The sequence below is a fragment of the Schistocerca piceifrons genome, chromosome 3, assembly GCF_021461385.2.
Source record: "Schistocerca piceifrons isolate TAMUIC-IGC-003096 chromosome 3, iqSchPice1.1, whole genome shotgun sequence".
Lineage (NCBI taxonomy): Eukaryota > Metazoa > Arthropoda > Insecta > Orthoptera > Acrididae > Schistocerca > Schistocerca piceifrons.
Window position 1 is genome coordinate 617,354,936 of NC_060140.1, and position 17,267 is coordinate 617,372,202.

General features: G+C 42.2%; 1 protein-coding gene across 4 annotated transcripts in view; it reads left to right on the plus strand.

Moving 5' to 3' along the window:
* Positions 1-17,267, plus strand: part of LOC124788055 (proton-coupled amino acid transporter-like protein CG1139) — a 237,693-nt gene that overhangs the window by 158,875 nt on the left and 61,551 nt on the right. For 3 of the 4 annotated variants that reach the window (XM_047255131.1, XM_047255133.1, XM_047255132.1), the window contains one exon: positions 8,241-8,322. In XM_047255131.1, coding sequence (XP_047111087.1) covers positions 8,241-8,322 — 82 coding nt within the window. The remainder of the gene's footprint in view (positions 1-8,240; positions 8,323-17,267) is intronic. The other variant, XM_047255134.1, reaches the window with a different exon arrangement.

Sequence of the window (17,267 nt, forward strand, 5' to 3'; positions counted from 1 at the left end):
GAAACTGTACACCGAAGTGGGAAGGAACAAAGCCTGTAGTAAGTGAAAGCTATGAGTGGGCCGTTGCTCAAGCAGCACACTCGGTAAGGCAGAGTACCGGTATCACCAGCCGCGTCTGGAAAATAGCTTCGTGTGTTTTACTGAAGGTCATTTGAAAGTTAGACATAAAAGAAACTCGTTAGTTTTTAAATGTCTCGGTTCCTACGTAGTTTCTCATCTCTCGTGGATACGGAATCTATACTACACACACGTATTGTCATGTCTGTCATTAATCGTATCACTGTAGTACGTCCAAGCTGTTGCACCAGTTTTATGATCCATGCATACGTGCGAGACGTAATTCTAACTTAATTTCTTCGCTTTACGAGACAGAAGAAATCCGGAGGCCACGGAGTGCATGACACACTTTTTGTGCGTCTAATATAATCTTATCAGTTTCTGCATCGTCTCCCGAAATACCTTCTCCATTCCTGTTTGTATATTACATCTTACTTTGGCACGAAATTACTGCATAATCGAAGGATACATGTATCACGTTTTTAATATTACCCTTTGAGGTTTTCTTTTCAGTTGTAAAATATATGATTTACTTCTTATTTTTCATTTCTCTTCTGACTGGGTCCACATTAAATATTGGTACATAAGGTCACGAGCCTTTGTTCCAATCCTGCAATTTCACTTCATGACTCGCAGTTTGCACAGCTGTATCTCTTATTTATCTGCACTTCCCTGAATGCTGTGATTGATTCTTAAATGCATAAAGTACTATTTCATTTGTCCTCAATGATTAACAGAAAACATTCAGTATCAAAACTCATTACAGACCGAAGTTCATTTGAGGTAGATACCTAATAATATTTCTTATCTTAGAACTGATTTTTCCCTTCGGGTGTTCACTTTACTTTGTTTTTCAAGATCTAAGGGTTATATGTTTTCGATATGCGACGCAACATAAGAATAGTCTTCCGTGAGGCGATAACATCTTAGTGAAGAGCGAGATTAATGTATTAATTCCTTATGTTCTTAGATGTGTATGCTTTCTGGGATACAGTTTTCCGTGTTTTCATATCGGTTGATTTCAAAGTTATTATAACTACGAATAACAACATCATGGCCTTAATAGCGGTGATTCTGTTCTGGTTTTCGACAACTTTCTGCTGGTTTCTTGCAAGGCCTTGTTGTTCGAATGACAACACACAGATAAGGCGTCTTGTCGGCTGTCTGCCCTTTATTGGCTATCTTCCGACAAGTGTAGAGACTAACGTACTCTATGTTTAGACTATCGTCTTCTCAATCATTGGACTCCCTCTTACTCGTCTTCAATTCCTACTCTACTATCCGCACAGTACAGCAAAAACAATCATTCCCTACCAAGTAAAATTCTCCCGGTACTATGAAATTGCACTCGCATATTTTTTTAAATCATTTTCTGTATCAGGAACCAAACTTCGCAACAGTTTTCCTCAGAACACCAGAGAAATCAAATTTCTTACGAAGTTCAAAAGACAGATAATGGTCCACCTTCCCTCGCAAAAGCTATCTCTCCTACACTCTGTGCTGCTCATGCTCATCATCCCCATCCCTAGAACTTTTCCCTATTCATTGTCGGCAGAGTCAACCCTTTATATTTTGTTCTTTCCTAACAGCCGCTGTCACTGTCATTTCACTCTTCTCCTCTTTATCCATTCCTCTTTTGATAATACTAAACATGGATTCAAACGTGTTAAGCGTATCTATATTAGTCTAGATGTCCTTCATTATTATTATTATTATTATTATTATTATTATTGTCAGTTATTGTTATTATCAATATTATTATTATTGGGCAAGTTTTATAATATATTTAGTATGTTTTGCTCCTGGTCGAGTGTAGGAGAGGCTCATAAGGCCCTGGTCCGGTCAGGCTAAATAGGCAATAAATATATAAATAGTGCAATGAAAAAATGAGTGCTGGTGAAGGCAACGGATGCTGTTCCCTTCTTCCCTGGCTTACGAAATGCATGAATCGAACATAGTTGGAGGGCAACTACTTGTATCACGTATAATTTTGTATTGTTTTTCTAATTTAGTTTTAAAACTGAAACAGTGTAAGCGATCGTGAAGCTTAATTTCCTTTATACTAAAGAAGATACTTCATTATAAAAGCATCATCTCAAAGGCAGAGAACCAGCAGAGATTCAAAATAGGTATAGTATTTTTAAGGATAAATGTTGTAGAAAAATTTGCCACACTGCACTTGACGTATACTGTTGCAATGTGGAAACCCCGTTCTTCGAATCATTGTGTGCTGCCTGTAAACAGATCTTGAGGGAGAATGAAACGACGACTTAGAAGGCTCTAAATTCTTTGCTTCTCAGAAGCCTTTACGCAGTAGCGGCTCCAGGTAGAGTTTTCCTTTGGTTTAATGGCAACAGAAAGTTCCCTGGTCACTAATGAACTCTTGGGTAGCCCGGGAATACCGTATGGCTAACGTCGTCTACGTACGATACCGTTTCCTGTTCCCGATATATGGCCCTTGGGTCATAACTGCTCTTGAGTGGTGTTGACGTTCTTTGTTGATGCCTGGGCATAGACTGAACAAGGGGGGCAAGAAAGAAAAGGATGAAACCAGACCAGCTGTTGGCGAGTTGTGAAGGACGACAGGCTTCTGAGTCATCCACGATTACCTGGAAAATTCTACGGTTAAAATTTTTTCTCTTTCTTGATTAGAACAAGTTATACGTGTTGCTATACGCCACCCAAGTATCGCTGTCATAGTTCAGGACTCCCTTTCAGTTGTGAGTACTATGCTGTGTAACTCCTATTCTCGTAGCTCGTGTGCCTGTCCACTCTAAATTGCGGCCACCCGTGCCCTGCTTCTAAGGTTATGCGACACAGACAAGGACGTAACTGCGTTTGACTGTTTCACAGCCGAAACAACGCAGCAGTGAACAGTATAAGTAAAATGGATGGTTTAATCCTGAAAATAGCAGGCAGCGCTCCATTTGATATTATTGAAGATGTGGTAAAGTATTGTTATTACTAATATTAAATGTTTACAACATAGGTGATAATGTCAGAAGTAATCACACACTTTACAAGAAGTTGCTGTTATTAAATAAGATATGCTGTCCGGAATAAAACCATTAGACACTGTGTAGGTATTTGAACATCTTAAAAATAGGATTGAATCTAAAAGTAACGTAAAGTTGTGTATTTTAAGAAACCTAAAAAAAATTTAGCCTTAGACTACGATTTCAATGATACGATTCGATTCAATTAATGAATAATTAGGTTTAAATATGGATAGTGAAGTGAAATTTAACATCGACGTATGCTCAGGGAACAAATAAACTTAGGAAACAAGTAAACCGTAATTGTAAAGAGACTGCGTGGAAATTGCTTTAGGACATATACTAGAACGTTCTCGACTGGATTCGATCAGTGTCAGTTTGAACCGAAGAGAGAGGGCTTCAATAAATAAAAAGGACACCATTTATAGCCTTTTAGAACCGAGACTGTGGCAAAAAAGGACACAAAAAATAGAAGAGAAAACATACAGTCGTCTAAAACGTCAGAAGAGTCATGCTTCTCGGAACAGTTTACCATGAGATGTCTACGAGTATCTTACAGCTGCTTTAGGAAATTGTTGCTCCCATAGAAATAGGTTCATCTGAGAATCTAACTAGAGAAAACTGTAACATATGAAACACTAATAAGTAGTGAAGACCATGAATGTTAAGCATAGAAGTTGGTGTAACTGAAAAAACAGGCAGTTCAAAGCCTGTTTCCGAACAGGACGTAATTACACAGTGATGATCGTATGTGCAACTCCTTTGACCAATCTAAATCCTTGACGCTATAGAACTGTACTTTGTGAGGAAGTGCTCCTGAACACACCGAAGGATAATTGTGTATGTATGGCAGACTATCGCCTTGAACGACCATTTCCTGTAGACGGAATACCCAGACAACCAAAAGGTACAAAATTTTTTTGATAAAATGTGAGGATTTTGGTATCGTCTGTCACCACAGCTGGTGAGCAGATATGATTTCTTTTGCTCGAGGTTCCGAGCCACGTTTCCAATAATCACATAGATTTTCCTGAGAAGTACGAGTGATCACTGAAGACAGTTCACATTGTGTGAATACAGTACCCGCAGATTTAAAACTGAAACGCATTGCTTCGGATGAGAGGCCCGTAAACTGTAGCGTAGCTCTTCTTTTTGGACGTTACCGAAAGACTTCCACGAGCGGTCATTCTAAAAGGAACATAACAACAATTCGGTAACTATAAGGCAATATGTTATAAGAAATATTAAGCATTTTGTTGAAATGGTATAGAAAACTACCAATTACTGTTTTCTATATCTTATTCCATCCCGCCATCTGCAATGATGTCGACATCAACGTAATGGTCTGTTCGGGTTTGCTTTCCTCTCTTCTTAAACAGTATGTTATATCATTTGATAACTCATGTTTTAACCCAAAGGAAGAAAGGTGTCTGACAGCCCACTTAATATGTTCTGCAGTAAAAGAGCAGAAACAGAGTAAAGAGGATCATCGGCTATGTTCATTAGTGTGCGGTTGAACGAGAACTCTATGATCTGCAAACACGTGACGTATCATTGACACGTCAAATAGGAGTGAAAGAAAGTGAATAATGCACTGATATGTAGGTTTCATAAACGTGGTATTAACATTATACGCATGCTGACTGGACTCCAGAAATGTAAGACTATTTAAACTATTAATGTAAATATGTACGGATACTAAATACGTTTTCATAATTATGAACGTTTTGGAAAGACGGTAGACTGTCGGCGAAGGTTTTCTGGCTCGGCTTTTATCTACAAGTCTTACCGCCCTCTTCGACACGTGTCGCTCGTAAGTAAGTGCACTATCAGCTCTGAGACCGATATGACAGTGGAAGGACGTCTGTTTTTATCCAATACAGTGTCATTAGGAATTCTTCTTGCCTTTCAAGTTCTGGAGATCAAATTTTATTCCCTCATTAGAGTTCTAAATACCTCCATTGGTAACGGAAATGGGCGTGCAAGTAAATAGAAAGAAAGGAGATGAACACACATTTAAAAATCAGAGCTCTCTTTTCTCGGTTTTCTTCCTGGTAACGTTGTACCATAACGTATATTTTATGGGTATTTTGGGGAGGGGGGGCCTGTAGTGACGTTTCTCTGATGGAAAAAAAGCCGTGATACTTGGTGAAAATATTGCTACGTAATTTACGGTAACTATCGCCCATGAACGTATGTATACGTACAGCTTGCAGAGAACTATTTCATCTCAGTTATTGTCAAATTACTGTTACACATTGTATTACCTATCTCATGGCTTCACAGTGGTAGGACAATGTATTATTCAGTTAGCGAAGCTTTTTGATTCACATTATACACAAGCGGATCAAAAGTTTCCCGACCTCTGCTTGTATACATCAATATTGGCTGTGTCCATCCTTTGTCTATATAACGGCTTGAACGCTGCTGGAGAAACTTTCAGTTAAGTGTCTCAATGTTTGTGGAGGAATAGTAGCCCATTCTTCCACAGGATCGAAACCAAACAAGGTAGTAACGTTAGTTATAGTGGTGTGGTGCGATTTCGACGTCCTTACTCATTCCAAATGTGTTTCGTTTGGACGAGGTCAGGACTATGGGCAGGCCAGCCCATTTCGTGAATGCTGTTGTCCAAAAACCACTGCGTCACATATGCTGCTTTATGACAGTGTGCATTGCCATGCTGATACACAATCGTCGTCTCCGAACTGTTCCTCTACTTTACGGAGTACAGGATGCCGTGCAATGTGTTCACATCTGTCCGCATTTAGCGCTTTAGGAGACCACACATTAACCACGCTAAATACTCGCATACCCAAACACCAACTCTTCCATACTTCACTCTTGGCACTGCATATGATGGCAGGTAATGCTCTCCAAGGAATCACCAAACCCAAACACTTCCACCGGATTGCGACAGGGTACAGAATAATTATGCACTCCATATCATTACTACTCAAGCGTCGCTTAGCATTGTCTACAGAGATATGCGATTTATGAGGAGCTGCTCGTGCGTTGTACCCCATTCTTCTTAGCCCCATATGTACAACGTGTTTCCGCAACAGCGTGCAAAAATGTTACAGAATATGGAGAATGCTCCACTGAACAATTTGAGGAGGGGGAACCTGGGCTTCGAGAAGCTAGTTGAAACAGATATGGAAGTAATTTGTCTACCGCTTTGTCTAGCATTACTGTTTTCCAGCGTTTTTACAACTAACACACGTACAAGTTTACATTTACAATGCTGTTTATTTACATGCACATTCTTTATTTCCTGCAAGGAAACAAGGACGACGAGCCTGATCATGAGGAAGTCATGATGCAGGTTTTGTTTACTTTATTTGTCCATAAAGTGGCTCTGTTATATTGTATTTACATTGTCCCATGACAGAACGTGCTATGAAATGACGACAGACCCATTCATTACTCAGTCCTATTCAGAGACGTACAGCACAGTATGATGGAGCAACACCGTTACAGTATTTACTGGTCGCTGGATTGTAAGAGGAGTTCCTATTCCACGGCCTTAATCCCCTTCATTATTTCCGATGGGGATATCTAAAGCCACTTGTGTATGAGAGCCCAATGGATACGGAGATGGAATTAGTTGCCAGAATTGAAGCCGTCTATGATGTGAATCGAAACACACCAGGGTATTTGTCAGGGTGCGTCAGAATCTTGTTCGCCGGTGTCACCCTTGCATTGGCCCTCAGTTTCAGCACATTATGTACGATACAGTACGAATGGTACATTCATTGCGTCAATGAGGGTATCTGCTGTTAACTAATGTAAATAAAAAAGTACACAGTAATGTGTTTTTATTCCTGTTATTTCCTTAAGCTGGCTTCTCGGACTCCAGGTTCCCTACCTAAAATCGTTCAAAGGAGCATCCTCTAGGTCCTGTTAAATTTTCGCGCGCTCTTAAGGAAACACCCTATATAGTGATTTAGGTAGCTGGACTGCTGTTAGCTTTCTGGAACTCACGAATGACTCCTTTCCCTGATTTTATGCTATTTTTACCACCCCCTGCGTAATGCTCGACGTTCCTTGTACGTCACTACCTACGTTCTGCCTGTTTATGGTTTAGCTGTAACTGTTCCTTCGTGTTTGCTCTTCGTGATAACGTTACCAACTTCGGCGGCTTTAGGAGTGTTGTAACGCCCCAGATGGATTTGCTACTCAGGTGACGTACAATGAGTAGTCCACGCTGCACTGACCAATTGTGCTGTTACTTTCTCTGCTGAAGACGAAATACTCCCCTCCTCCTTCTATACTAGCAGGTGCACCTCTTGTGATGTCAAGTGCTCAATTCCGCTTTACATACGGATATCCGGATAGTTTCAAGCAGATAGTGTTGTTCTAAGTTCAAACAGAAATTGACGCCTCTTGGATTATCTGTCGTGATACAAATTACAACTGTTTGTCTTCATGTGCCTCCTGTTCGTGTTTTGATATAGCGTATATGCTTTAAATGTCTGAATCGATCCACAGCGGCTCTGAAGTTTGCTTATTTATCTGACAAATCGCTTGAGTCTTGGATGGTCACTTCTCTGATTCAGTACATTGTTGAAAAGGCGCTGTCACTTTCGTTTCAGATGTACTCCTCGACTTCTATATTCGTTGTAATTTCTAGTTATCCTTAAAATTTCATAGCTTACGCTGTGTTTGTCTTCATCTGTCCACACTGGGACACAGGCGCTACAGCAGGCACTGTGCAGGTTCTATGCTTGTCTAGGGTCTACATCAGATACTGAAGGGACATACACCCTGCTCATTTACTAATACTTGTGTGCTTCTTCATAAAGGTAAACAGCATTTCAGGTTGCAAAATACAAGCAATTTGATTAAGGATATTCACTCGTAATGTAGTTCTGTTTCAGGTAATTGCCAGAAACGAGAGAACGAACAGGGCTATTTATGATAAAACAAATTGTTTACCACATTTGTTAAAATGAGAAATATTTTTGTTGCAATGCTATTTCAAATGTTCCACTGAGGATAGAACCCACTAATTTCATAAAATATCCTTGTATTCTGATGTTGGCAATCAACAAAAAGTATGCGATAAACGCTAGAACTATTTGTAAGCTGCAGTCATCAAACAACGCAAAAAGGTTTCCACTAAGCTAAGGAGACATATACCATCCAAACAGATTTATTATTGCGTGATAATCATTCTTTTGTCAACAGCAGCCAGCTATGCAGTGGAAACCAGCAAGCAGCCTCCAAAAAGTAATGGGTCCGTGTTCGACATGACGGCATTCTCGTCCACGTAAGTGCTTCCAGGATTTAGAACTTATTCATAGCAATAACATCAGTATATAGGCACATATGTACAAAATATATTCCGATACTAATATTCACAATATAGTGAGGCCATCTTTCACTGAAAGGTAACATCTTATGTTTGCGTGCAGCTAGCCAGAATGTCTGTCATGGTGCTACTGAAATGTGATATTATTCTGATATGTTACCGCTCTCTGGCCCTTCATACAGACCGTGAATCTCTCAGCGTCTTAACACGAATACTCACAGGTCGTCGCTACGCCTTGTGACAGGGAGTGTAGCGCGGAGCAATAACTGAGAAATTAGAAGGGTTTTCCCAACAGATTGAGCTCACTTCAGGTAACTTGAGGTAACTTCAGTGAACCAGCAGTCGCTGTGGAGAGAGATATGCCTATCTGTTCTCCTGCCCGCCCAGCTAGCCGCGCTGTCTAACGCGCTGCTTCCAGAGCGGGAAGGCTTGCCGGTCCCCGGCATGAAACCCCCCGGAGGATTAGCGTCGAAGTTCGGTGTGCCGGCCAGGCCGCCTGTGGATGGTTTCTAAGACGGTTTTCCATCTGCCTCGGCGAATTCCACCTCAGTTACACTATGTCGGCGATTGCTGCGCGAACACTGTCTCCACGTACGCGTAGACCACCATTACTCTACCGCGCAATCATTTGGGTTATACTCGTGAGGCATGAGACGCTCCTGGGGGGTGTCCACTGGCGGCCGAACCGCACAATAACGCTGGGTTCCGTGTGGAGCGGCGTTGGGGTGCGTGGGCTTCTGTGGCCTGTTGTGGGGTTTTGAATCACTGAGGGCTACGGCGGGACGAAGCCTCTCCGTCGTTTCTAGGTCCTCGGTTTAATACGCACAATACACACACAATTTGTTCTCCTAATTTTCTATCAGACTTTCGGTAACTTAATATACTTTCGCTTACATTTGAATATTGTCAGTCATTGACGAACTGAGTACCAATACCGTCTAAAAACAGAGTATGTCAGCATAGTTTTTAAATAGAGGTGGTACCCATTATATAAATAAGACTTACATTCATAGTGAACTGTGAAAAACTCCGACTGGTACGGGTAACTGTCGACTGTTGGCTGAAGTCAGTTGGCTCGATGGCGAATGCACTCCAGTGGGACGACGTAAATCTCATTTTAATCAACTAAACGCTACAGAAAAGTGAAGTATTCAAAAATACGGCACATACACGTTCTCTCACATTGCCTAAATTCATCTTGAAAGCAGAAAGATACTCATATTCGATTTTCTCACACATTTACTGCGCTGGAAACTTATTACACTTGTGGAAACTTTACACACAGATGAGTCACTCTGGGACGGAAAAGGAGGACAAAAGATTCGCTATGCACTATAATAAACACTCTACACTTCTTCAAAACATGTAAAGAACATGATAATGCAGTGTTGTATAATTTAGTAACTGCTTTAAACGTGGTACAGACAGCGTATTTTGGTAAATTATCTGCTAGTTAATTGATTGATTTTCCAGGCGCAGATTGCTTTTGTTGTTGTGTTAGACACATCACGTCGAAAAAAAGAAAATAATGTAATACATGTTATGTAATTCATAAATACAGGCATTTAATTAGTTACAACTTTAGCTTGGAGAGAAGTTATACATTTGTTAATGATCCTTGGTACTCGAAAATAATTTATTCGATATAACAAAACTTTTACATTGTACAATTAGATAGCTGCGCTTACTTACTTCACGAGATCAGGTCCAGAGGACAGAGCGCAGTAACAAGGTCCCTCTTGCTCTGGTTTCTGTTTCTCGCTTTCTCCCGCCAGTCAGTCTCATGCCAATCTGCAGCAAGACCTTTGAATTCCATCTCTCCATTATTTCCTTGGTCTGTCTAGTGGTCTATTTCCGCGAGAGGGAAAATCAGTGGATTTCAGAGGCGATCGGTGTTCTACATCTGAGCGACATGCCCTGTTCATACAAGCCGTTTCGTTTTTATCAGGGCTACAATGTTCTGTCTCTTGTAGATATCATCCAGCGCATAGCCAGGACGGGTTCTCTATTCCCCAGTGATATCATCTTGTACCGGACCGCAGATCTTCCTTAAGATCTTCCACTCGAAAAGTGGATGTTTATTTAAGGCTTTCTGCCGACACTCCAAATTTCACAGCCCTGTAACCCGATGGAATGGTTCAGTGTTTCGTAGACAATGAGTCTGAAATTCCGCGAGAGTCTGCGCGATTTCAAAAGCAGAGTCAGACTTAAGTACGGCTTGGATCCTCGGCTTGATTTCTGCCTCACACGATGCGTCCACTGTAAAGATTACCCCTAGATAATTAAAATAACGAACTTTGTCGTACGATCACTTACCGACTACCATAGACTCTAGGGGGTATCTGTCCTGTTCATAGTAGATACTCGGTCTTCGATTCTTTCAACAGAAGACCGCTCTTGCTGGCTGCCACCTCCACGTTGTCGCTCATCCGTATCAGTTCTTCTTTAATTCTGGACAACAGGGACATGCGAGACGTCTGATTCTCTCACCTCTTACCACGATACCTTCGAAATTCTTAAGGAAAGCTATCATTACTATATTTTCGTGCACCAGGTTGTACAACATCGGTAACACGCAATCTCCTCCTCTTAACCCTGTGCTTTTTTTAAACTTTCCATAACCAGGTTCTCGAGCTTCGCTTTGCCATTTGAATCAGCGATACAAAATCCAACTAGACTAACAATATTCTTGGGTATGGCAAACTCGGTTAGGCAATTCATCAGGCTATCCCGGTGGATGTCTTCTTAAAATCTGTCAAGAGGTCATGAAGGTCTTCGCCATATTTCTACATGTTCTCGTCGAGCTGTCACTGTACGTAGATGTCCACAATCCAACGGCCCTTTACGAAGCCGCCTTGGCATTCACTAATCACTTCTTATGCAAACGCTTGGATCCTATCCAGTACACAGTTCGGCAAGATCTTCTAACAGATGTTCCTCTATAGTCTGTGCAGTCCATTTTGTCATCTATCCTGCATAGAGGGCAGATGAGTGCTGTCTGCGAATCATCTGGGACTTTATTGAAACAAACAAACAAAAATTGCGCGAAATGACCAACTGCAGTGCCAGCTGCATAAGACGCAATTAGTTTTTAGCAAGAACTATGTTCCTTGTAATAAATGCTCAACACATCGGCCGTCATTCATCAGCAGTGTCTGTAGTCGAGGGGCAATGTAGTGAACAGCACTGTACAGCACAATAGTAGGTAAGGTGAGAAATTGCAGTCGGATGTTGTCTTTTACCATCACTAATGTGGTCGGACGATCGCGGTAGACCTGCGACCTCAGGTAACCCCACAATCAATAAACAAACAATTTTTTTTCCTGTATTGTATTTCGATTCCCGCCGAAGGGGGCGGGCTGGCAGCAGCTTATTACGCTGCTCTGCAGCCTACATACTTTCTAAAACGTAAGAAAGAAGATAAGAAACAATAAAAGCTGGCGATAAAACGGTGACTGAAATTGTAAAACGGCGGAAACTTGTGGAAAGTTAAAACATAAAGCAAAGGGTTGGCAAAGCTAATAAAATACAGAGGAAGCAGACAGGGAAAATAGTATACAGACAATTAAAAAACATGGCGACAGTCTGGTTTCTGTTCTCAAGAGATATAAAAATCACACCCAGTGACAGTATGCTGTCCGTTCGCAACACTTCGGAGAAGACACACAACACTGAACACTCACTGTAAACACTGCACTAAAATGTCGGTACAAAGATGACACACCATAGTCGTGGGAAGATGGGGGGGGGGTGGGGAACAAGAAGGTAGGAGAGGAAAAACGAAAGGGGGGAACCAAAGGAGGGAGAGGACTCATAAGGGGGCAGGGGCAGGGCAGATGCGAGAGGGAATGGGAACAGGCAGGGGAGGGAAATGCAAAAGGACTCGGGGAGAGAAGGGGGCAAAGAGAGGGTAGGTGGGGAAAAAAGAGGATGGAATGGGGGGAGAGGGAGCCCAGGAAAAGGACGGAGGAAAGGAGGTGGGGTGAGGATCAGAGTTGATAGGAGGGATAAATGGAGGGAGAGAGGGCATCATCTGGGAGGGGGAGTTGATGGAAGCCACCTTGGGAAAGCATATGAAGGGTGTAGAGATGGAGGGTAGGGGGGACGTAACAGTGAAGACGTGGCAGGGGGTGGGGATGGGAGAGGAGAGGAGCAACCAGGGGGTAAGGGGGATCAAGGCGGCGGGAGGTGTAGAGTATGCGGATATGTTTGAGGAATAGGAGCAGATGGAGGAAAGGAATGAGGTCATAGAGGATCTGCGTGGGGAGCGGGAGGCGTATACGGAAGGCGAGGCGAAGTGCATGACGCTCAAGGATCTGGAGGGACTTATAGAATTTTTTTTGGGGGGGGGGGCGCATCTCGTGGTCGTGCGGTAGCGTTCTCGCTTCCCACGCCCGGGTTCCCGGGTTCGATTCCCGGCGGGTCAGGAATTTTCTCTGCCTCGTGATGGCTGGGTGTTGTGTGCTGTCCTTAGGTTCGTTAGGTTTAAGTAGTTCTAAGTTCTAGGGGACTGATGACCTCTGAAGTTGAGTCCCATAGTGCTCAGAGCCATTTTTTTGGGGGGGGGGGGGGGCAGATATCCAGGTGGGACTGGCTAAAAGAGGATGGGACGGATTAAGGATTTGAAGGTGTGGAGGATGGTAGAGAGCTGCAACCCCCATGTCCGGCCACAGAGGAGTTTGAGGAGTCGAAGGCGGTTGTGGGCTTTTGATTGGATGGCGTGGAGATGAGGGACAGGCCAAGGTAGACAGGACGGGTCCAGACGGTAAGTGTGAAATACAAGAGCCGGAAGGAGCGAGTAGTACGACCTACGATGATTGCCTGGGTCTTGGAAGGACTGATTTTCAGGAGCCACTGATCACACCATGCGGCGAAAAGGTGTAGGTGATTCTGGAGAAGGCGTTGGGACTGATGGAGGGTAGGAGCGAGGGCGAGAAATGCGGTGTCATCGGCATATTGCCAGAGGTGTTCTGGAGGGGGGGGGGGGGCATATCAGCTGTGTACAGGAGGTAAAGGAGAGGGGAGAGAACAGAGCCCTGGGGCACACCTGCAGAGGGGTAGAAGGTGTGGGAATTGGCATTATGGATGGTAACATAGGAGGGGCGGCGGGAGAGGAAGTAGGCCATCAGATGGATGTAGTTGAAAGGAAGGGCGTAGGTTTGGAGTTTCAACAGGAGACCGGGATGCCAGACACGGTCGTAGGCCTGTTCGAGGTCGAGGGAGACAAAAATGGCGGAGCGGTGGGAGTTAAGCTGGATGGAGAGGAGATGAGTGAGGCGGAGGAGTTGGTCATCGGCAGAGATGGAAGGTCGAAAGCCGCATTGGGTGTCGGGGTAAACAAACAATTGCCGTCTGCAGTTAAGTATGATGTACACGGCGGCTCAGCACGCGATCCTCACGAAACGATGTGTGCAAGAATTCTTTCAAATGTGTAGCAATGTGGGGTTTAGCACAATTCTGCTTAGAAGTCGTACCATCTAGCAGGTATTTACCAGACAGTCTAGAGATGATCTGACTCCCTCTCTCACTGAAGTTCATTTTATCTAAAATTCTCATGCTGCGTCACTAACGTGTTGCTGTCCAGCACCATCTGTTGGCCAGTTCCTGCACTCGTTTTTGGTTTCAATAAAATGCCATATCATTTGAGGCATGTGCGTCATTTTTTACCTCTCTACCTACGTTATTCTGCGAATTAGTGCACTGTCAAGTGTTAATAGACTTTGGGGTCACCCTGTACAATGGAGGCAACTGAAAAGGTCCAAAGCGTTCCTCGAATATTGGTTCTCTACACCTACGCAACGCACATGAACGACTTCCTCCTTTTATTCCACGTGGGTTATGCTGATCGTTGCAAGGGCTCGAAGGAAATCTCTGAATTAGTTTTACATCTGCCGCCATTTATGCTTCGTAACGACGCCAATCTCCAGTCTTATTCTCCCGAATCCTCTGTTTTCCCAGAATCCTCCTGATAAAACGAACTCCTTTATTTTCTTTCCCTGTTACCGAATTTTCGAGTTTCTTCAATCTACCTCACATTTCGCATCGCGTCACAGTATCACCCCTTGACATCTAGGCTTCAAAAGTCCACGAATACCCTTGAAATTCCAGTCGCAAACTGTTCACCCATGGTCAGACTAGACACTGTTTTAATATGAAACTCTTTTCTTTTCCAAGATTGCTAAAAAATTTGTACTTTTCAGTATATATCGCACTCTTTAGTAATGTCACTATCGTAACATAGTACCTAAATATAAATTATAATTATGTTAATTATATAGCCGATTCCTTTTTCAAGTTAGCTTGAAATATCTGAGAATATATGTTTGGAGCACAGCATTCAATAAAAGTGAATCTCCAACAACGGGAAAAGAAAATAATTGCAGTTTTTCCGACGTGGCGTTACAGGAGCATGCTGAAACCTGAGCGGACTGATGAGATGAAAAATGACGATGTTCTCCAGAAAATCGCAGAGGAGTAGCGTATGTGGGTAACTCTAAGTCGTAAAAGAGGCAGGATAACTGATATACGTCAACACTTCAGGAAATAACTTCCGTCGTACTAGAGGGAGTAGTAGAAGGCAAAAGTTGTAGGACAGAATAGAGACTGGAATATGTCCTACAAATCGTCGAGAACATCTGGTGTGCTACCCTAAGACAAAGATGTTGGCACACCAAAGGAAATCGCGGCTGGCAGCACCAAACCTACCAGGGACGTAATCGCCTGTGGCAAACTTATTCGTCATTTTTATTTTTTTTATTTTTGTGCGAGTGCTGGTATATTACACTTGAGTTGAGCTAGCCTGCTTTGATTAAAACCCAAATGAAAAGTTTGTTTCGTTTTAGAGCACTCTCACGGTGACTGGGATCTAGCTACGCCATTTCCGATAATGATCTACAAGTCAAAGACTGCCTCGCAATTAAGTTTCGTAAAAGAGATTCATTAATACTAAATTTGTGTACACACACACACACACACACACACACACACACACACACACACACACACAAACGAACACACCATTTGTACACACACAAACACACACACACACACACACACACACACACACACACACACACACATACACGCACATGCACTGCACAGGACGGTATAAAGCTTACCGAAAGAGTTTCTTGTATCCTGAAAATTCTCCAGCGTATAGTAGGCCACTGATGAAATAATGAATTGAAGTACCACAGACGTGTTCTGGATGCCAAACCAGACTGACAATTCCACTGACGTGCTACAACACGAAAATTATGACATTAAAGCCCGATTCATGTCAAACCCTATGATTCTTACCCTCAACAAATTGTTTCAGTTTTGGTAGTGACAAACTACTTACCTGGAGCACATTTCTTGGGAACTGTAACAGCACTGATTTTTTTAAAGACAGTTCATTTTGTACATTGGACGCTTCTCGAATCGGAATTTTATGAATGAAAGAAAAAATGCAAATCATTTTGTAACATTGGACACTTCTCGAATCAGCATTTTACGAATGAAAGAAAAAAATATGTTATTGTTCCGATAATGACATGTAGTATGTCTCACTGGTACTGAAGTACTGTCAGGGGCGAATTAGGTACCCTCTGATTATTCATTAGAATTAGCAGTTGTTTTCCAGAGAAGTTAGTATGCCAAGTGACAAGGTTCCGACTGACAAAATCGAAGAAAATGAGTTGTTAGTGTGACAAGGTTGTTTCTGAGTTCTGCTACACGTAAAACGTACTCATGCTGCAATCTGTAGAGAAATATCCAAATTACAAGAACGCCGAAGTTCCAGCTGATATCACTTTGATTCTTCGGGACAAAGAGGCTCTTTTTGACACATGGAACTTCATTTCTTTTATTAGCGAATTATTTTTCTTGTAATTAATGATACATAAAGATGAATATTTGTACAATCATTAACTTTTGTCAGTTAAATCTGATCACCCGAAAAAACATTATTTTTTAAATTGGTAGAAAATATCTACCATATAAACTGTTCATTTATAGAAGGAAAAAAAAGATGGAACCTGAAAAGCGTGGGATGCGTGAACAGCATGATCAAATATTAATTTTTGTAGTTTTCAAAGCCTGTTTGCAGCAGTAGTTTTAGACGGTATTAGGGACAAGGAAGGTTAACACAGTTACGTGTCGCTTTTATTACACTGCTTTTGGAACTGTTCTTTAGAACGCATTGAGACAAGCATTGACTAGTACGATACAAAAAGATCGCTACTGTAGGTGGAGAGACAACTGATTAATGGTTAGTAAGACTCTGACATCAGTTTACACGAAAAGAATTAATGTTAGTTGACACCTTGTCATTCCAAAGGATCGATGTAGTAAGTTGTATTTTTGTAGAATAGAAATAATTTCAAATTGGAATATACAGGGTGATTCAAAAAGAATACCACAACTTTAGGAATTTAAAACTCTGCAACGACAAAAGGCAGTGCTAAGCACTATCTGTCGGCGAATTAAGGGAGCTATAAAGTTTCATTTAGTTGTACATTTGTACACTTGAGGCGCTGTTGACTAGGCGTCAGCGTCAGTTGATGCTAAGATGGCGACCGCTCAACAGAAAGCTTTTTGTGTTATTGAGTACGGCAGAAGTGAATCGACGACAGTTGTTCAGCGTGCATTTCGACCGAAGTATGGTGTTAAACCTCCTGATAGGTGGTGTATTAAACGTTGGTATAAACAGTTTACAGAGAAAGGGTGTTTGTGCAAAGGGAAAATTTCTGGACGGCCGAGAACGAGTGATGAAAATGTAGCACTCATCCAGCAAGCATTTGTTCGCAGACCAGGAAAATCGACTCGCAGAGCTAGCTGAGAGCTGCAAATTCCACAATCAACTGTATGGAGAGTCCTACGAAAAAGGTTAGTTATGAAACCTGAACGTCAACTACCCGAGG